Source organism: Podarcis cretensis (assembly GCF_951804945.1).
Source record: "Podarcis cretensis genome assembly, chromosome: 14".
NCBI lineage: Eukaryota > Metazoa > Chordata > Lepidosauria > Squamata > Lacertidae > Podarcis > Podarcis cretensis.
The window spans coordinates 44,518,359-44,540,691 of NC_137183.1; the positions used below are offsets into that span (position 1 = coordinate 44,518,359).

Genomic DNA, 22,333 nt, shown 5'->3' on the forward strand with positions numbered 1-22,333 from the left:
CAAGTCTTTAAACATGGTTTGGGTTTTTTTTAAAAAAAAACTTAACTGTGGTTAAGGAAAGCAAACCATGGCTTGTGATACATTTGGATTGGGTCACAGATGAAAAAGTTTCACACTGGCAATTACATTCTCCACGTGGAAGGAAGATTCCTTCAATAAAGCAATAAGCAACTTTAGAGACCCATATTTCCAACAGGACAAACTTCTGATATCACAGAGCTATGCACTTGTGTCAGAGCTTGTTGGAGCTAAGCAAGTCTGGGTGTGGACAGTCCTTGGATAGAAGCCCACCTGGAAATCTTGTGTGTGCCACCCTGAGTTTAATAGGAAGGCAGAATACAAACAAAACCACATAGGACATACGCAAAAACAAACCAGCCTGCTCCATTTACATGTCTGCCGTGGTCCCAGCCCAGGAATCCCTAGTCCTTCCCAGAAAGGTAAATGTGCCATCTGGACTCTGGTGAGTGGGCCAAACTTTTTGGAGGATCAGGAAAGACCTATTCAAAAGAGTCCCCAAATCCTGAAACCTCACTGCCTAGAAGAAGCCAACAGCTGCAGAAAAAGGCACCAGGTCAGATGCCCAGACTATAGAGTTCTGCTGAAACAATGTGCCACAACTGCAGGACTGCTCATTATGGTCCCAACCCAGCACCTTAGTCTTTGCCCAAGGCCCTTGCCTGGCCTGCATTTACAGTTTATTCCAGAAGCCTAGACATACTGGACTCCATCTTGCATGGGTCATTATCACCCCTTGGTGATGGGTGTCACAATGGATCTGGTTAATGGCAAGACTAGTTACAGTGGCCTCTTGGGCCATGTAAACCCTGCCATCAAGATGTAGGACAGTTAACTCAATTTTCCAAATCTTTTGAAAAGACTTCCGCTTCAATATTTTGTCTATAAAAGTCTGCGGGGACCCAGCACCTGCTTACTGTTTTAATGCATTTTCAGCCCTGCCGTTCAATACGAGTACGGTGCAGGTTTTAAGCAGCAATCAATAGTTACATTAGCTATTTAGGTACCATAATTAAAAACACTCAGTTGCATTATAGCTATGACATCAACAGCCCACTCCCAAGATTATGGGGCCCTAACAGCAAGACATCAATAAAGTGGCCCAGAACAACGTTGTTCGTTCTTTGAAAAGTGGTTGTACACATTTGAGAGGCAGCAAAGAACTTCTATGCCCAAGATCAAGCCATTTAAAAAATAACCTACTTCATGACGCCCCAATTACACTGGCATCATGCAAACAGAGATATAAACAGAGCAACCATTAATCCCAATGGCAAAACAGCTTCCTTGTTACTCAGCTCTTGAGCAGAGAAAAAAAGTCAATACAAAGCAGCTTTGTTTCAGTGCCACAAACCTTTCTCATGCAAGCCTCTCCTGCCTCCTGGAGTTCATTGTTTGTTGAGTTAAGTGCCTTGAAAAGCGCAGCAATGATTTTCTCTCTCGACTGTGGCAAATAATTGCAGGCAGCTAAGGCATCTGCAAAAATCAAAGGAAATTGAGCTTCCTTATTAACTGGAAATTCAAAAGGTTAAGAAACAACTCTTTTGTTTTTATTTCTATAACACTTCTTTGATTTCTTCCCAAATTACAGACGGCTTAACATGCTTTGCCAACAGCAACGGGTTCAGAAGAGGGGGTGGTGGCAATCATTTGTAGTTTTACAAGTAGCCAATTTCCAAAGCACATTTAGAATTCTGGACCATTCACCATGTGTGAAGAGAGGGAAAATGTTCGAGAAGAGAACGTGAATGACAAGCGGTGAAGAGAAACAGGCTGTGACCCGTTCCTGGCAGGTGAACATGGCCCCTGGCTCTGCCAATGAACTGGAACTAGTATTGCATGCTAATTTACTTAGCCAAAATTCGATACCAAAAATAAAAAATAAAAATACCTGCCCTGCAACACAAAAGCTTGCTAGCACAGTGAAGTCTTCAGCAAATAGCAGCAGAAGGCAAGGGAGATGCAATGAATATCACCAGGAAAGGTATTCCACAATTGGGTGCAGCCACCGAAAAGGCCTCACCCAACTGTGCTTCCACTATAGTCATGGCACAGAAGGGTCTCTCTACTAGACTTTGAGCAGTGAGCAGCTTGATGGAAGATGAGGCAATCCCCAAGATATCCTAGACCCAAGTTGTCCAGGACATAAAAGCCCATCACCAGCACTTTTAAAGGCGCCCAAAAACAGTGCTGTTGTTTCAGGAAAAGTATAATATAGTCTTCTTGAATGAGCAGCCACCAACATCCTTGATGCCACATTCTGGACCAACTGAGGTTTCCCAATACTCTCCAAAAGCGAGCTACAGGTCCCAACAGCCTTAGCAAGCATGGCCAATGACCCAGGATAATGGGAATTGTGGTTCAGCAACAACTGGAAAGCCAAAGGCTCCCCACTCCTGCACAAGTTCCTGGATTTGCTCCATGGCACCAGTTTTTAAAAGTGTATCAGCGAGAAGCAAAGTCAGAGGAGACAATTCTGAGCTAGGTGAACCAACAGTGTGACGCGGTTTAAGGGAGCCACGTATGTTTATATAGTTAAGTTGGTGCTCAGCCTACTACTATGCTACAGATGCTACTGCAGGCTGCAGACATCCTTATATCTACAGGGTCCCATTCTTTTCCCACTACAGCATCAACCCCAGTGCTTTCTATACAATGCAGCATATAGCACCCGTATTCAAAGTCTTAGTAAACTTACTCAGTGCTGCAATCCGAAGAGGTACCAATGACGGAAGACTCTTGTAGCAGGGCAATTTCATCAAAGCACAGTCTTCAGCCTCACATAAATTCAACAGCTGGAAGTGGAGATGGAAAAGAGTTGACTCCTTGTTTTGAGCCAGGGAGCGGAGCTCTAAACACACTTTAAATTGTTTACCTGTCATTTTAACAAGGTACTTTGAAGCCAACACAACCATTCACATTTCATTAACAAAAAAAAAATAAGGTGTTGCATTTTGGAAGGTTTTTCCCATCATTGTTCACTGTTTTAATTGACTAGACTGATGCACCCTGCCTTGTAATTACATAACTGCTCCAGATTGTTTACTTAAATATTGTATCACATTACCTTTTTGTCCATTTTGAACCATTATTACAAACAATCGATCAGTCTGATAGTCCCAATTTTATTTATTTATTATTTTATAAAATTTATATACTGCTTGATTATAGCAAAAATGTCAAAGCAGTTTAGAGAAAATATAAAACAAAATTATCACTAAAACATTTACAACTATAATTTAAAACACACGGGAGGATCAAATAAAATAGAGTAAAACAAATCAAAACTCCTAAAAAAAACCACCTTTCTAAACATCTGGGTACCCCTTGTCTAAATAGGAATGTCTTCAGCAGGTGTCAAAAAGAACACAGTGAAGGTATTTCAATTATCTGCATCTGATCCACATAAAAAGCAGATCAGAGCTGCTCATCGTAATTCTTTTAAAACTATGTGGTATATACAATGTCTGCCCATTAAAAAATGCATTTCACCTTACAAGAGGTTATTGTAAAGGATTTTTTTAAAAAAACCCAACTTAAACTTTGCAAAATAAACAAGTATAGCGGCATCAGGAAGAAAAGCCAAGGCATTCTGGCAAGGGCACATTATGAATGTCTAACTATAGTAACATTAATTAATTACAGCTGGTGAATGACAGATTTACTAAGCATACTTACACTTCTCACTTGTATCAGTTTTGCACTGTTTAAAAACTATGGTTCCCCCCCAAAAAATAATCCTGCTACTCTCAAGTGTATATACATAGGGTGGTAGCCCAAAACTGCATCGTGGATAAACCCATGGAGACTAGTTTTAAAATCTGTGAACATAAAGACCAAAGGGAAGTACCTCTGTATAGAACACTTTGTGTTCTACAACATTTAGATCCATGGTGAAAAGTCTGGGTTGAAGTGTGGTGCAGAATGTGTTCCCCTCCATCAAACCAATCTGGGCATTTGCAGGTTGATGCCTAAGTAAGTGCTTTTTCGGAGGAACCATGTCTTGGAGGACCTAGAAAATAGCAGAGAGCATCAGAAAAGGGGTCTTGGTTTGTGTAGTCTAAACGCCACCTTTCTCTTTCCCTCAATCATCGCAGACTCTTCTTATATGCAGGATTATCAAACCCAAATTCAGGACACACAGTAAACATCACTCCCTCAATACAACCATCCACAATTAAACCCCCAAAGTCCTTCACTAGTTGCTATCATTAAATAACCCTCTGTGCTGCCTCCATGGCATACAAGGTCAAAATTATGACTAATCCTTTGTGCACTAATCATAGTATTTTAATCTTTCAAAATCCCTGTTATCACAAGATCATCAGACACAGCACAAAAGTGGATATAGCAAAGTGGATATGCAGAATGGAACACTGGTCCAAAGAAAAACAAGGCCTGAAAAGTAATCGCATGGGAGGATTCCCAGAATGTGCAGTGCAAAGAGAAATTCCATGTAAATCTCAAGAAAATAAAATTAGCCAGAGTGCTTAGAGCAGGGCTAGAGAACCTGTACACCTCCAGATGCTTGACTAACAGATGTTTCACTAACAACTTCCATCATCCCCAACAATGCTGGCTGGGACGGATAGGAGTTTGAGACCAACAACATTCAGAGGTGCCCGTGGATGAGCCATTCAAGCCCCTAGAGACTTAGGACATTTATATCCCTCTTCCTTCCAAGGGCACCTAGGGCAGCAAACACATCAGTGAATATAAAGAATACAAGTAAAAATAAAACCTAATACAAACATCTAAAAACCATTTAAAACATCGAGCTCAACTGGAAATATCGAGCTAATCAGTATTTCTCAACCTACTTATCACACAAGGTTGTTGCAAGGATAAAATATGGAAGGAAAAATGATGTGTGCTGCCAAATGCTCATTCAAGGAAGGCTCGGATAAGCACCCAATGGATAATATTTAGTTCATGGGCAAGCATGGCCAAGGAGATGGGACTCGGGAGACCTGAATGCAAAACATGACTCAGCCAAGGGCTTGCTGAGGAACTCAAGAGCTATGCTTACCCAGCTGCACTTCTCGTATCACCTTTTCCAGGGAGTTATCACACAGATTAATACAGGATCAGTAATGAAAGGGCTTTAACATTGCATATGTACAACCTGTGATGTGAAACGATTACAGCCTCTCAGCCCAACAATCCTCCCAGGATTGTTAAAAGGATAAAATGAGTTCTTTGGAGGAAAAGGTGGTGTGTAAATGTTAAAAAATAAATATATTTAATAAAATACAGCAGACTGAGGCAGCAGCATTCTGAACTGGTAGAGTAGAGTGCAACCCTTAAAGCTGCAACATGGGGATTTCATGTTTGAATGCTCTCTCTTGTGAAAAGTCCCTGAAAGCAAAACACCAAGAACATCCAAGAGACAGATTCTAGCCAAGCCAATCCCCGCCCCCATTCTGGTGGTGATGATTTACTATTTACAAATTATAAATGTGCTAGTTTTCTATTTCCAGAGAGCTTTTTTTTCCCAATAAAGAAGCGTTGTGAAATGTGACTCCTCACCAGCAGATTGCAGTGGTACAGTTCACACTGCTATCTCAGCCTGCTGCATGTGTCAATCAGGTCACAGACAATAAAACGTTAACAGGCTGCCTCACCTCTTTATGCGGCTCCATGATCACAGTGACGCTTTTCCCCGTGACTTGGGCAAGCACCTGCAAGGAGTGCATCGCTTGCTTCCTTACAGTGGAGTTTGGAGAGGTCACCTCTCGCACCAGGTCATGGGTCACGTGATGGAAAGACTTTTCCTGGGCTGAGAGGATGTCTTCTGTTTTCTCTTCATCTTTCAGAGGAGTTGCGCACCTGATCAGGAGCTGTTCCAGGGTGGTTTTGGCCATAGCAACTGCTCCGTTCGAAACCTATGCAGGTTGCAGAAGTGACAGTGTGTTGCCAACGCAAACTAATGAGCAGCACTGGAGTACCAAATTCAACAGTGAAGTGACCAGCTTGCAAGAACATTCCTGCTTGAACGTGGATTGGAAACTTTACACAGAGGGCTAGTGTGGTCACCCACTTTCTCAAAGGGCCCATCGCCATCAGGACCACTATCCCTGACACTATCAGAGCCACAGTGCAGCACAGCTGTTTGCTGCCGCCACCAGCCAATTAATCCCAGTTCCCCTCCTGCCTGCAGTTGTGTTTGCCCAGCATCTGCTATTTGTCGCGGGCATCGTATCATGATGGGAGATTGTGCCCATGATGCTATTGTTACGGGAGCCAAGCTGGTACTCAGCTCTATGTCACAGCTACCATGTTAAATTCACCAAGATGCAATACCCAACATCTGCACTACGTCTTGGGAAATCTTAACATGGCAGCCACTCCTGCAGAACGGAGCCAAGCGCCAATCTGGCTCCACTAAGAAGCACCACTGCCCACTGCTGCTGGATAAACACACAGGAAGTAGGAGGCAGTGACAAAAGAAGCAGGAAGCAGCCATGCCAGGCAGGCAGGCAGGCAGGCAGCAGTAGCACCAGGCAGGGGAGTCAGACTGGTGCTGGACAGAGGGCCAAGGATAGCAGCTTGTGCTATCACAGATACATTTCCAAAGCCAGAATGAATTGGTGGTTTAATGTTTCCAAGGTGAGATGTCAAAGCACACCTCATCAGTAAAGTGGAAATGTCTGTCTGGATGAACAGCACATGACAAAACCTCACTCAGTGAAGTTCAGTTACCTTTAAAAGTCTTGCTTATCCAATTCCATGCTGTTTTTCTTCCCCACCTTTAGTCACACTGAAACACTGCTATTTAGCAACTGAATGCTTCCCTAGTTTTCCATGCAACCAAAAATAGTAATTACACATACAAAGTTGAAAGAGAAAAAGGCAGGTCCGCATGCAGCGGATTCAATGCTCGTTTTAATCTGGATTCGTAAAATCTCTTTCCTCGCAGGAGTACCATTCCCTCTGGCCTTCTTTGAACCCTGATGAGGGACACAAAGGCTGACCAACCTTTCCATTTAACCAGATTTTGAAGGCACAGGTTAAGGCTGACTTCAACTCCTTTTTAGCCTTTAATCATGGTTAACAATAATGCAATATACCCCTTAACAGTGATGAAGGTAAGAGACAGAAATGTGATCCCAAGACAGAAGAAAGTGCCCGTGTCTGATATCTTAACTGTGGTTAAACGGGGGCCACTATCACATCCCTGCATAGTGCTGGTCAAGCAATCTCAGGCCCAACAACACATCTGTGAAACAGGAATGATGCTGACTTCACTCACGGTGAATGCCTACTGAGAACGAGCCAGATGAATCTATGTCCTTCATGATAAAAATCATACAACTATTAAGCATCTATGTAAGAACCTCCAAGTTCTCCACCAGTTTTCAGTGAGCAGTATCATTACAGAAGCTCAATGCAATGGTGAAAAAAAGCAGGCGATAAGCTGTCTGGACAGGGACCAAAACTCAGTCATAGAGCGCCACATGCTGAAGGTCCAGGGCTCAACCCCCAGCACCACCGGGAAGTACACCGGGAAAAGATACTATGGAGAGCTACTACCAGTCAATGCAGGCAATAGTGAACTAGATGGACCAACCATTGGTCCAAGCAGCTTCCTATAATTGATATGAGTCTTAAATACCTCTCCTGTTAGGTCCATCATGACGAACAGCAGCGCCTTGAGGAAAGTCTGTTGATTCTGGAGAACCCAAATGAGAGGCAGCCGCTCCATGAGAAATTTGATGGACACCACTCCCCCGAGCTTCGCGTACCAGGCTTGTTCATAGCAACAAGCGCACAGCCGCTCCACGATGTAGGAGAATAAGGGAAGCTGGCAAGCCTAGAGGGTTAAGGAAAGAACCAAGCAAATGTGCATCAGTCAGCAACGGGCTGGGTTGTTCAAAGCAAGATCGCATCTGCAAAGTTGGAAGTGAGCTTCGTTACCCTTTCCTTCGATCCCAGGATGATGCTGGCAACATCAAATATCACGGCTAGCGCCACCTCTCCAATTTTGCAGAGCTCTTTCTCCTCGTACGCCATGCAGATGGCGATGGCATCGATAAGCACCAAGGGATCCATGCCTTTGGATCCGTTTTCTTCACTGTGGAACATGGCCGTGCTGGGCTGGCTTCCAACCTGGTAACACTGAAGCAAGAATGGACCTGGGATTTATAGTAAGGCGGGGAAGAGGAGGAAGCAGAAAACAAGGAGGCTTCAATTAGATGAGAAGGAAAGAGCAGCCCTGCTGGGTCAGAACAAAGGTCCACCTGGTTCAGTGTCCTGATCTCCCCGGACCATGGGTATAACCAAATGCTTCCAGGAAGCCCACAAGGAATGAGTGAAGGCATTGGCGACTGCTGCCCAGAGGTATACTGCATATGACCATGGAGGCCCAACTTAGCCATTGTGGCCAAGAGTTGTTGCCAGGCTGGGTAAATACCTTTTAAAGCCATTGATGCCATTGGCATATCTTGTGGCAGTGGATTCCACAAATCAATCCCACATGATGCAAAGAAGCCCTTTTTCTTGCCCATCCCAAATCTGCAGTCAGTTTCATTGGGTGAGCCCAAGTTCTTTGATGGCAAAGATGCAGGGAAGGAGTCCGCTCCATCTCCTTCCTCCACACCATACCTAAATATCATAAACTGTTACGGTCATAGACCTCCCCACTCACCCAAAAAATTATGTACAGTGATACTTTGTGTTGTGTAACCTCCAGGTTACAGAATCTTTGGGTTACGGCCACGGCAAACCCAAAAGTGTATACTTCCGGTTTTCGCCACGCGCGCATGTGCAGAAGTGCTCTGTGTGCCGCACGCATGCACAGACACGCTCAAAGGTGCTCCGCAAATGCGGAGAAGCGCTCAATTGCTCCCCGTGCGTTCGCAGAAGGGCACCTCTGGTTACAAAGTTTTCGGGAAACGGCCAGGCCTCCAGAACGGATCCTGTTTGGAACGGGAGGTACCACTGTATTCCTCTTAACTGCCATTTATCATGACAATTTCAGGCAGCATACAAAAGTGTGAATGGCACCATTCACAGAAACTAATTAAAACCAGGTATCAACAACGTGCACAATGACCTGAAAAAGAATATCTTCGCCTGAAAACAAAACTGAGGTGCTTTTACTCCTGTCTTCTTGATAAAGAGTCACCAACCTGCTGCCCTCCAGAAGTTGTTCTGGCTAGGGCTGATGGGAACTATAGTCCACCAACATCTGAAGGGCACCAAGTTGGTGATGGCTGGCCCAACATTTACTTACCGCACTGCTGGGCAACTGCCACCATCGTGTAATGCCGAATTAAGCTGGCTACAAATGGAAGAGCGCTGGGACGCAAGTCTTTGATCACCGCCGACATGAACGCCCCTGTCAACGCCTGCTCAAACGTCTTACGGGCAGGTGTGTCCTGGGCTTTGTACCGATGGGAAATGATTACGCTGGGAATCGACTTCTCAGTAAAGCTGCAAAAAGCAAAACAAATTAACAATTTTACAGATTTACTTTAACTGAGAGAGAACATTTTGTTCTGATCGAGGGATGAGAAGCTCATCTGAAACCACATCTGATGTGTTCTGTGCCACAAGGTCGCACTGAGGAAATGCAGCTCATAGAATCGTGGAATCGTAGAACTGTAGCTCAGCATCAGGAGAAGTGTAGCTTAGGATCAGGATCAGGCCATAGCTGATGCTAGCCATCTGAATCTGATTCTCAAAACCATGGCAAACATGTCAAGGCTTTCAACCAACGGGTATGGATACAGCCAAGAGAGTTTGTGTTCACTTACCCAGAGCTCAAAAGGGTTAACAGGAGCACCAAGCTTACATGATAGGCTAATTTCATCCTGAGGATTTACTATCAAAGTGTCTACTGCATCATCTAAATGCCTGAAACTGGTTTTAAATAGGAACTGTAATTCCCTGAGTAACTCAAGTTTTGCAATAAAAAACATCAATCTGTTTACTAACAGCGCAAGCTATCTGTGCCTAACAGAATGAGCTTTGAACCAGGAAATCCCCCATCCAAATCTTGCCTCCACCACAAACTCAGCAAATGGCCTTGGGCAAAGGAATATATCTCAGCCTCAGTCCCTTATTTATAATAATAACGGGACAGTGCTGTTGAGCTTTCCATAAGGCTGTTGTAAGGAATACTGAACTAATAATGCATATGAAGCAATCTGAATGTTCTAAAATGCAAGAAAAGTGTTCAGTAACATAGTTCAGTTGGAGATCATCTGTTTCGCATGCAGATGGCCCCAGGTTCATTCCCTGGCATCTCCAGGTAGGGCTAGGAGAAAAGACTTCCTGAATCCCTGGAATTCTGCTGTCAGTCAGTGAAGACAGTACAAGGCATAGGTTCCTATGTACTGCAAGACGTTCACTGTCCCTGGCTGCCATTTAAGTCCTCCATGGGCAAGTGTTATCAGTTCCAGGGAATTAGGGGTCTATTCTTTCCTTTTAACAGTGATTCAAGCTAAATACAGTGGTGCCCCGCAAGACGGAAAACTCGCTAGACAAAAGAGTTTTCCGTTTTGGAGGTGCTTCGCAAAACGAATTTCCTATGGGCTTGCTTCGCAAGACGAAAATGTCTTGTGAGTTCCTGCGGGTTTTTTTTCCTTCCCCCCCCCCTTTTTCTAAGCCGCTAAGCCACTTATCCACTAAGCCGCTAAGCCAATAAGCCACTAAAAGCCGCTAATAGCGCTAATCCGCTAAGCCGTCAATGGGCTTGCTTCGCAAGACGAAAAAACCGCTAGACGAAGAGACTCGCGGAACGGATTCTTTTCGTCTTGCGAGGCACCACTGTACCAGGGATCCATTTACCACCCTCTAGCAAGCATGACACAACACCCAGCCATGAACCTGAAAAGGACCAAGGTATTGCCCCCTGATCAGTGTGTCGGATCAGCAACCCGTGTGCTTTCTGCATCCAGGTTTGTCATCTCTTTCCCCATCTATTTCTTTCCTTCTTTCTCAACACTGTGCAGTTACACTACAAATCACCCAAACCACCAAACCTGTTTGGTTGTGTACAATGTTATTCCAACTCAGAACCCACTAAAATTAATGAGCATGACTAATGTTGGCCCATTAATTTCAAAGGGTCTACTCCGAGTAACACTCACTTAAGAGACGACCCTCTGCAGAATGCAACCCTCAAGAACTAGGCGCAGCCTGCCAACCTTAATTTTGCAAGCCATCATAAAATAATCTTACTTCGGATGGGCAAGAAGCTGATACAAAGCATGCTTGTTATCATCCAGGCTCATCATGGCCACCAAGAAGCATTTGATCACCTCCCAGGCCTGCCTCCGGTAGTATGGCTCTGTGTTCGCACTCTTCAAGCAGTCCAAGGCAGTCTCGATGGCCTAAAACAATGGAAGTAATTTGCTTCAGAAAACCGTAAGAACAAAAAAGTGATTCATTTTAGAAGCTGCCTAGCTAAAAAATTGCACAAGCTTCTGTGATGCCCGTTGACTTACATCAGTGGTCCCCAAACATTTTCTCCCCCAGACCACTTCAAAATTGCTGACCGACTTTTCTTTCCCCCCTGCCAGTTCTAGAAACTATAGCGTGCTGTGCCAGTGTTTATTATTTTTAATTGTATTTTTATTGCGTCTTTGTTTTGCACATTGAATTTTATTGTATTACAATTTGAATTCTGAAGGGTCTGCAGACCACAGTCTGGGAACCCCTGACTTCAGTATCTTTAAGAGGGGATTACATTACAAAGTCACATGCAAGGGCACCCTTCTAGGCAGCAACCACAAAAAACGGTGAGGAGCACAGCACTATGAACTACAATGTACTGATAATGAGAAGAGTTCACAATAAAATAGACAAAATAATGAATACATTTGCAAGGCTTACAGTGAACCACAAAGCACAAAAATTACTGAAGGGTGCTCTAAGCAACTGACAAATATAATTACACTTGCAAAGTATACATTTCACAGTGACAAACCGTACTGCACAAGAATTATTATTGCACTGAAGAATGTTCTAAGCAGCTGACGTTTCAGCTGCTTAGAGCTTTCTTCGGCACAACGATAATAAAAATAGCACCAATAATTATAATATAATAATGAAGTATGTTTTGTACTGTAGGGCTTGCTGTAAGCCTTGCTGGGATGTACATTTTGCAAGTGTAATGATATTTTGTCTACTTTATTGTAAACTCTTCTCGTTATCAATTTCTTGTTGGTCACAGTCATACGCTCTTCAGCATTTTTTGTTTGTTTATTTGTTTGTTTAAAAGAGGATTGGACAAATTAGAAGACTATCAGCAGATTTGATAAGCGAATGGAATTCCCAAGTTCAGAAGATGTATATGGCTTTAATATCAGCTGCTACAGAGCAACATTGCATGCTTTGAGTGTAGATTGCCTAAGAGTGTAACAAAAGCCCTGCTGATGCAGGCCAATGGCCCATCCAGCATCCTGCTCTCACGGTGACCAACCAGATGCATGATGGGAAACCCTTAAGCAAGACTTGAGCGCAAGATCACTCTTCCCAATCCTGCGGTTTCCAGCAACTGGTATTCAGAAGAATTACTGCCTCCGACTGTGGAGTTAAGAGCATCAACATGGTGGCTGGTTCTTCTTCTTTGGCGATCACTCCTAGCCAAATAAGATTGTCTTCCATAAACAGGGTTTTAACAATGAGTCCGTAAGTGACCGTGGAGGCCAATTCTGGATCCACACGTCCTTTCACAGTGGGGACATTGGTTTCCGGGCAGGAGTTGATAAAGGTGTGGATTTGCCAAGCGTGCCTTCCTCTTAGCACGTTTCTCCCTTGCATCCTGAGTTTGAGTGTCTTCAAAGCCCATGACACCTTTGGTAAAGGCTGTTCTCCAACTGGAGCACTCGCAGGCCAGTGTTTCCCAGTTGTCAGTGTTTATACTACATTTTTTTAGATTTGCCTTGAGACAGTCTTTGAACCTCTTTTGTTGACCACCAGCATTACGCTTTCCATTTTTAAGTTCGGAATAGAGTAGTTGCTTTGGAAGACGATCATCAGGCATCTGCACAACATGACCAGTCCAACGAAGTTGATGTTGAAGAATCATTGCTTCAACACTGGTGATCTTTACTTCTTCCAGTACACTGATATTAGCTCGCCTGTCTTCCCAAGTGATGTGTAAAATTTTTCGGAGACACCGGTGATGGAATCTTTCAAGGAGCTGGAGATGGCGTTTATAAGTGGTCCATGTTTCACAAGCATATAGTAAGGTTGGTAGTACAATAGCTTGGTAAACAAGCATTTTGGTTTCCCTGCAAATGTCCTGGTCCTCAGGCTGGTAGCTACTGATAACCTTATCATCTATGAATTTGTCTAATCCTCTTTTAAAGGCATCCAGGGTTACAGCACAACTTTGTGAGAGCAAGGTTCATAGTTTAACTACACGCTCTGCTTTCTTTTGTCTGTCCCATAAATACCTGGAAGGACCTTTGAGCTGATCCAGCAATAATAAACATAAATCTGAGATCTGAAGTCACTGAGACACACACACAAAACGTACAATGCTGTTTTCTCTATTTAGGTAAAGGAAGGTCCACAAAGGAATCTAGAAGCTTAGGAACATTTGCTCCTTCCTCCTGCTCTGCACCGACTTCAGCTGCACACTCTTCCTTGCAGTGTGGCAAAGGTTTGCTCTCCAAAATGGTTTCCTTACAAGCCTTCTCAGAAGAGTTAAAGAGAAAGTGAGCCAAGCACTTTGCACACACTGTAAATGGCAAAATGCTGCTTTAAGCATCTCATAAGGAAAATCAAACTTTAGTACAAAAAACCTTGCGCGACAGCAAAAAAGCACTCAGGAAAGGCATCTTGGAGTCTGAGACCAACTTAATGACAATTTATAGGAGTCCTTTCACGGCAACCACTCTGTGAAGCTCCAGGGCTCATGGTTTTGCCGACCCAAGGCAACCCAATAAAAGTTATCATCTCGACTTACTCTCTGATTTAATACACATGCACACACAAGTATGTTTTTGCTCCAAGATGAAGCAAGCAGGCGCCCAGAATAGGACATTGATCAAATGTAATCCAGCTGAAAAATTCATCTGAGAGCCATGAAATAAGAAATTTCATTGCCTAACTGATTGTGAAAGGAAATCCAATCATCCATGCTTAAATGCTGGAGATAAAATTATGTAGATAAAAGTGACCTTTAAATGCTAAGGACTCAACCCCCCCCCCCAACAACAGAGCCACTCTTGTTTGCAGGGGGAAATAGTATTTCCAGTCATGAATGAAACTGGTCGCTTGCCTCTCCTACACAACCTTTCTCAAGTTTTCAATATAAAAAACAATGAGTTTTCCACAGACCACTGAGGTGGAACTTCTCTCACTATACAAGGCTAACACGAAAGATGGATTTCTTCTGTTGGCACTTCATTCCAATTCTTGAGAGATCAACTGTTTTTACTCCCAGCTCTGTGAATGCATAGTGTAAACAGACATTGCTTCCTACTCAACCCGAAAAAGCTGGCAGGAATTTTATTTAGTATGGGCATATCTACAGCACTTTTCGTTTTATGGCTGTCTATGCAAAGACAGATTTCTAGTCTATATTCAAAGTAAAATAATGGTGTAGTTGAATTCAGAACTGCAGTGATGTTATGCTAAGGGGGAGAGAAATTTAGCCAGAAAGGTTTCACTTACTGTCTGGCAACAATGAGGTGAAAATATCCTGTCTTGGCGCAACAGGATAATTAGTCCTATTTATAAAAAGCATTAATGGCGAGGAAGAGAAGAGGCCAAATTGGATCAAAGCTTAGACATTGTGACCTGCCAAATGCTGTTAAGTGATTCAAGAGTTCACAGCTGGGATGTGAGCCCAACAACAAAAATATGCAAACTAAAATATAGCCATCATGTAAGTGGCAGGTTCTGTTGGATTAATTTGCAAGAAAGCTCAAACCATGCAAGTATTTAACAACTAGCACTACATACACAAACACGAAATTGTTTGCCTTAGTCTACTATGTCCTAAATAAAGACTCCGAAATTTTATGGGCCACAGCAGGATTCTCCTCTTACCACCATTATGAGATCTGACAATGCCCTTCTGAGCTGATCATTTGTGAACCAAGTTTTCTGTCAGGGAACTGCCATCAGAGCAGGTGGTGGAAGGGCTCAAGGAGGTTAGGAGAGACTTAACAGCAGAGGAAGGAACCAGCAGGGGGAGAGAAGGAGCTCCGAGGGAAAGGGAGTCGGAAGAAGGGCTCTGGGACACTTCCAGCGAAAACAGTAAGGAGGTTTCAGGACCTCCTATAGGGACACCCACACCTCGCCGGAAACTGTCACGCCGAGAGTCCAGAAGACGCGTTTCCGTTAAGGTGCTTTTATGTTGGAAGAGATTCCGCAAACGCCCACTGTCGGATTCTGCCAGCGACTGAGGGAGCCATGCTTAAGGGCTCCGCTAAAGACAGAGTTTTGCTAAGCTGAGCAAACCCTGAGGGACTAAGCTTTTACGCACAAGCAGCTCATCATCCCATCACATTTTCACTATGATGGCAGAAAGAGATCGAGCTACAGACATAAGCTCCACACCTGTGCAACAATGGATTTTAGATGGGTCTCAAGTATAATGGAATCATCATGCAGCCCACACAGACTTAATACAACAATCCTAAACATACTTTCTAAGAAGCAAGCTCCAATTAACACCTTCATGTTTCACAAAGGTTGCAACAGGCATCAACAGGATCTTAAGGAATTTCTCTAGCATAAGTAGTCTGTTGTTGGCAGCCGATGGAACAGACTTCCTCAAGATGGAGCCTTCCTGATGCTTTGGAATACTGCTCCCAGCAGGGCAAAGGTCAGGGATGATAGGAATTGCAATCAGAAAACATTGGGAAAGCACCAATTTGGAAAAGGCTACAGCAGAAGCCCTTCTAGAATATTTGTGGAAAGGAAATTATTTTGCTACTGACATAAATATTAAATCTTACCTTCTCCATTGGGAGCTGGATCGATGCTTTGCAGTCGGAGAACTCCGCCGTAATACTGGGGCCTTGAATCTCCGTCACGACATACTGCAACTTCTGAGACTCCTTCAGCATTTTTCTGTTGCTTCCACCAAACTTGCCAAGCACACGATAAGCAACGTGGGAAATGTTCTCTGCTGGATTGCGCAGTGTCCGCCACAAAGCCTTGGAAAAAAGTTTTAAAACATCCATGTGTAGTTCAGAACAATGATGGTTCAAAAAAATGCCATATGCTGTACTTTTTTAATTTTGACAGTGAATCCTGGAAGACCTACTCCCTGCCATGCAGGTCTTTCCCCACCTGCCCGGGGGGGCTGGCTGAATCAGCTGCAAAAGCTGAGTCTGCTGAACAGACTCTAGAGTTGGGATATTGTTTAGGGGGCTTCGTGGTGGTGACCGGGAGCAGGTCTGTTTCTGTTATTAATTCTTTGTATCTTTAGTTTACACTTTGTGTGGAAATTGTTCAATTTGGTTGTGTATCTTTTTCATGCTTTATTCATTGCTTCTGATTACTTTCATTACGTTGCAATTATAAATCTTTTTCATGTTGTAAGCCACCTTGAACTATGGAAAATTGTGATGTGTACATGTTTTGTAAGCCACCCTGGACTCAGATTTGCTCAAAAGTACAAAAATATTTTAAATTAACTGTTAATTAATTTGGGGAAGAGCCACAGCTGAGTGGCAGAGCATCTGCTCTGCATGCAAAAAGGGTTCAATTCTCAATATTTCCAGGCTGGGCTGGGAGTATCACATGTCTTTAACCCTGGAGATCTATGGCTAGTCAGAGTGGAGAATACTGAGCTCAATGGACCAACAATCTGACTTCTTATGGTCCCAATTAAAACTTCCCAAGGCAGCTTCTTATGGTCCCAATTAAAACAAATAAAAATAAACATGAACATTTTCAAATCCGTTTCACAGCAAAGTGAGGGAAGACACACAAAAACAGAGAAAGATAATCCCTGTTATACATCAACATGACTAAACAATTCAAGATTTTCTCTAGTCTCCCCCCTTGGCCAAAAGAAAAATATTAGTATTTCATGTTAACATTTTTCTAGGGTTCAACAACCTACATTTTCATTCTTTGAAGGAAGGGGGGGGGCAGAACTTAGCAACAAACAGTAAGAGAAAAAATGTGCAGAAAGCCTTTGAAAAGTTCAAAATACAAGTGAAACTCCCCACAAATCACCTCAAAGACATAGTTCAATATAGTCAAACCTCGGTTGTGGAACGTAATCCATTCCAGAAGCCTGTTTGGCTTCCGAAATGTTCAACAACTGATATGCGGCTTCCGATTAGCTGCAAGAGCCTCCTGCACTCTAGCGGAAGCCTTCTCAGATGTCTGGCTTCCGAAAAACATTAGAAAACCAGAACATTTACTTCCGGGCTTTCGGAAGCCAAAATGTTCCAAAACAGAGGCGTTCGGGAACTGAGGTTAGACTGTATCACAGTAGGTTCAGGACCTCACAAAGTAGCACAGCTAGCCAAAGAGATGAATTAAAACCCTTATATTTTACACATACCTGCATTAACCGGCCATTTTACTATTACATAAAGCAAAAGTTGAAAGGAGGACCCCATTTAATAGGAAAGTTTCTTCCAGCGTTCTATCAACGTCAAAGAGATGGCCATGGCTAAAGCAAAGCAGCCCAGATAATTGAGCAAACACTGACCTCTAAAGGTCCCTTCTGATAACTGCATCTTTACCTGCATAAGCTCGGCCCGCACAGGTTGGATGTGATCATACAGGAAGTCTGGCTGTAGGTTATCCACACACAACTCCAAAGTCCGCAGCCCCTGGCTGACCAGCGTCTGGGATCCATTCAGGGCAGACACCAAGGGATCCATCAACATTGGCAAATAAGGAAGGAGGGAGCTCAGCCGGACTGGCACAGTGAGGCAGAGCTCTACAAACAGATCCTTCATGTGTTGCTTATGCAGGCCGCTCTGCAGCATGTTAAGTCCTGAAATGTGACAGCTGGCATCAATAACATCCCAGATTTGCTACCAACAATCATGGACATTAAAAGGCGATGTATATCTCCTCCCCGCCCCCCCCCCCCGCCCCCGGCTGGCATCTGCTCTGACCTTGCAGTAGGTTTGGTAGCAAGGGCAAAAATTCCTGATACAGGAGATCGTGGCTCCCTCCTCCAATTGATCGGAAGAGAGCTCTGAGCAACAAGAAATAGTTGTAGGGCTCCTTGGCTGTCTGTGCAAGTTCCATGGAGCTGTTCACAATCTTGTGGAGGTGTGGCTGCAAAAAAAATTAAAGAATCAAAAAACAGAATACAGGTTTTTCTTAAGGTGCACTCACACTGTCAGTTTTTTTAACAAGAAATCAGCAAAAAAATTCCCAGGAACGAAGGCTCTTTCCTGGGTCACTGGAAACATCCTTCATTTGAGGTTTTTAAGATGTTGGATGGCAGAGGTTGCTTAGTAGGGGAGTTGGATGAAATAACCCTCAGGATCCCTCCAAACTCTATTATTCTATGGTGGGTGAATTACCAAGCTTAAGGAAGTTAAAGTAAATAAATAACCAGGACATTTCATTCTCCTGCAAGCAACAGGAAGCATACCCGCACATCACCATGGCACTCTGGGAAATCAAGTGAGCAGATTTTGGGTATTTTCTCCCTCCACTTTTGTTTTTTACTTAATATCCAATGTGAAGAAGAGTTCTGTTGAAAGCTTGCAAAGTAACCTGGCTGAAAGCAAGCGAGTTTGTGTTTGGTCTGTGTCTGGATGGAAGACAGCCTACGAACTGTAGGGACATGGCTTAAAATTCTAGCCTACGAACTGTAGGGACATGGCTTAAAATTCTATCATGAAAGGAAGGCCAACTATAAAAAGGTACCAAATGATGCATCCATGGAGGCAGATAAGGCTATCCATGACTACATGGAACCAGAGGCAAGAGTGCCACTGAATGCTACTCACTAGGGGACAAGCAGTGGAGGAGAGCTGTTACTACTTCCAGAAGGTGTATGATTGTTAAATAAATAAAGTGGAGATCTGCTTATTATAAAAGGAAGGGGAAGCCAAAAAATCCAAGTCCTGGGGATCATTGGACTGAGCCAATGAGCTCTGCCCCAGTTTCTGAAGCATGCCGTACCATTTGTCATCCTATTTCCTTATTCTCTCACACAGAACTGCACCAAGTGAACACACAATGCACAAAGGGACCAACATGATTAGCACAGTACAATTTGGATTAATGCATCCTTAGAAATACAGAAGAAATTAAAAGCCTTGTGCACGCTATTACAAAAAAAAGAAGAAGACAGATCGACAAGACTCGGCCCAGGTACAAACTCTGAAATAATTATGGGTTTTATTAACATCTAAAGGCCCTAGACCTTGCTACACAATTGCTGCGAATAGCTTTCATCACTCAAATTAAATTGTCTACTCAAGGCCACACCATCAATTCTTGAGAATCAAATAATTTAACAGGCATGGAGTGGCGACGGCAGTATATCACACCATTTAAATTGGATTTGCCGTTTATAAAATGAAAGTGACCTTGGTTCTGGCAGCAGAATAAGGGAACACAATGCATCAGAGGCAGGATGCCTTACACATTTGGGGCTCCTTTACAAGACAGGAAGTGCTTGAGTTCAATTATTAATCCACGAATAATCAAGACGTCCTGGCAGAGGAACAAAATAGTGCACTCTGTATTTAAAACAGCAAGCCGTCAAAGTCCAATAAGGAATGAACAGTGCCAATAAACTCTCATCGGAAGCAAAGCAGCTTTGTAAACATTGCTCAGGAACCGAATAACAACTTACATTCATCCAAATGTAAGTCTGGATGAATTCTATTCCCCCCACTTTGAATAACAAACTTTCCTATCTTATGTCACAAACTGCTTTTAATTGGTTTACCCCTTAATTCACATACATATGTATACAGTGGAGCCTCTATCTGCGACCATAATCCGTTCCGGAGTCTGTCCGGAGGTTGAAACAGGTCGCTGGAAGAGGCGCCGTTGTGCACAGGCAGCGATCACCGCTCCAGCGCATGCGCAACCAGCAGCAAATCCGCTGGTTAGTTCCAGGTTTGCCGCAGACGTTGGGCGAAATGGATGCAAGCGGAGGCAAACATAAGAAGAGGTTTGACTGTATATAAAATCTACTAACAGTAACATCGAGAGCCTAGACAGTGGCTTTAGAGAACTCTCAGGCAGTGTTTTCTCATTATCATGACGTAAACTGGGTTACAGAGATGTATTTTTTAAAAAATCTTTTTAAAGCAGCAACTGGCTGGCACGTGGCCATCACTTTGTGCTACGCTGTATGTTAGACAATTGCTAAAACAATGAAACTGAAATCAAAACTGCTTTCAGAACTGCCCTCTGTTTCAAAAGAGGTTTGCTGTATAGCCTGATGCCTGAATGAAAGCAGCCTTGAATGCACAAAGAAGCCACCATGGCAATCTTAAGATGTCATGTTTTACAGAGAGTGCACCTCCTTTACAATGCAATCCTACACAAATCCACTCAGAAATACGTCCCACCGAATTCAGCAGGACTTACAAGGTAAGTGTATAGGGCTTGCAGCCTAAAGCTCAGAATCTATTGGGAACTACCCCCCCCCCTCTCTAAATATATATGTGTGTGTGTGTGTGTACATTTCAGAAGCCAACCCTGGGTGCATTAAGAGAACGCACCATTTTTACCTGTTCGCAACATTTACCTTAAGCATCTGTTCGTTTTCCGCCGCAAAAAGTGAAACGGAGCCAAAGACTAACTTGAAAAGTTTGAGATACAGGTTGGAGAGCTCCACATTGGAGCCCATCTCAGGCAACCGATCCAAAAGATACTCCACCAGGATTGTGGCAAACAGAGCTGAGGTAGTTGGGTTGGCCAAAAAAGAATTGGCAACAATCTGTCAAAAGGAGAGAATGAAACAATTAGGAATAACCACTGGCAATGATTTATTTTTTCAAAAAAACATTTGCTTAACGTTATCGGTCACTGAGTTGATTTCAAATTGTTTTCAAGTCGCTTGTCTTTTTACAGATTTCATTTCACTGACATCCCATTTGATTCCACAAGAAGGAAACAAGAGTAGCAAACTATGCATCAAATAACAGCTCCTCCAAACCACTGTCCATTTCCAATGAGGACAAGAGCTATTGTCAGTTCAATTTAGTGTTGTTTATTGCTTAACCCAGCCTTTGCCAAGCTGCTGCCCTCCAGATGATTTGGACTACAATTCCCATCAGCCCCAACAAGCCCAGCCATGCTGGCTGGGGCTGATGGGAACTGAAGTCCAAAACATTTGGAGAGCACCAGGTTGGCAAAGGCTGGATCAGCCGTAAAGGCGATAGAATGACAACACAGTGGCATGTTAACAAAGTCATCTTCCAAGCTCAACAGAAAGTTTTCGTCAGGGCTCACACTACTATCAAGTACACAAAACATACTACCTGAAGAGCATAGTTCTTAGAGATTCTTTCAACCATGTACGGAACTGTCGTCTGGAAGATTTCTTTAAAAGTCAGAGCATTCATCATTGTGAAGACGCCGGCAAAATGCTCTAGGACCTCCTTCTCCTCTTTCATCCTGACCGTCTGGCAATTTGCAACTCGGATGTACGTCTGCCCATTTCCAGCTATTTGAACCTTTTGCAATGGAGAGACAAGACAGGATTCAAGTCAACATGCATCCCCACTACCATTTGTACTGGATTTCCGTCCCAAAACATCCAAAGCAATTGAAAAGCCGCAAATTTAAAAATGATTTGAAATAAGCCACGGAGATTAAAATTACAAAGCAATTAAACAACAGCTAGGATACGTGCCTGATAAATATCCAAAGCTTGCATTGCATATTTGACCAGCTTGATGTATATCTGTGTCTCTTTAGGTTGCAGCTGCTTATTGGGAATGAACTGAGCTTCTGAAAAAAGAAGAAAAGGAATTGAAAGAGAAATTACTTTTTACTACTAAAAAGTGTGCACCTGTGCAACAAAATGGGAAAAACTAGAGCTGCTCACAACAATTAATCGATCCCACAGTTTAATCTGCTTCAAAACTTTGAATCTAAAAGGTACCCCCAATTAATCAGACATCACATTTAAATATGCATATGATTAATTTTAAAATGGGTGCTTGTATTTCTGTATTAATACGCTGTTCACAGCTTTGGGGGCCTTTTGTCAGGGAGAGGCAAACGGCGAAAGAGCTAAGGGAAGAGACCAGCACTTATAGAGAGCCGAAAGAGATAATTAGTAGTCTGTCGTCTGACAGCGAAGAGGAGGCAGGGAGGGGGGAGGCTGAGCCTGGAACTAGTTATTCTTTGAACAGAGGAAATCAGAGGCGGGGTTTCCGCCGACTTGAAT

General features: G+C 43.3%; 1 protein-coding gene across 4 annotated transcripts in view; it reads right to left on the bottom strand.

The window, feature by feature from the left end:
• The window catches only part of TRRAP (transformation/transcription domain associated protein), a 167,047-nt gene that overhangs the window by 127,163 nt on the left and 17,551 nt on the right, over nt 1–22,333 (bottom strand). For all 4 annotated transcript variants that reach the window (XM_079953626.1, XM_079953625.1, XM_079953623.1 and 1 more), the window contains exons 16-29: nt 21,794–21,891; nt 21,420–21,614; nt 20,684–20,875; nt 18,075–18,240; nt 17,694–17,950; nt 15,945–16,145; nt 11,206–11,357; nt 9,254–9,453; nt 7,936–8,153; nt 7,634–7,831; nt 5,643–5,903; nt 3,869–4,030; nt 2,717–2,813; nt 1,373–1,494 (exon numbers count right to left, since the gene is read on the bottom strand). In XM_079953626.1, coding sequence (XP_079809752.1) covers nt 1,373–1,494; nt 2,717–2,813; nt 3,869–4,030; nt 5,643–5,903; nt 7,634–7,831; nt 7,936–8,153; nt 9,254–9,453; nt 11,206–11,357; nt 15,945–16,145; nt 17,694–17,950; nt 18,075–18,240; nt 20,684–20,875; nt 21,420–21,614; nt 21,794–21,891 — 2,519 coding nt within the window. The remainder of the gene's footprint in view (nt 1–1,372; nt 1,495–2,716; nt 2,814–3,868; nt 4,031–5,642; nt 5,904–7,633; nt 7,832–7,935; nt 8,154–9,253; nt 9,454–11,205; nt 11,358–15,944; nt 16,146–17,693; nt 17,951–18,074; nt 18,241–20,683; nt 20,876–21,419; nt 21,615–21,793; nt 21,892–22,333) is intronic.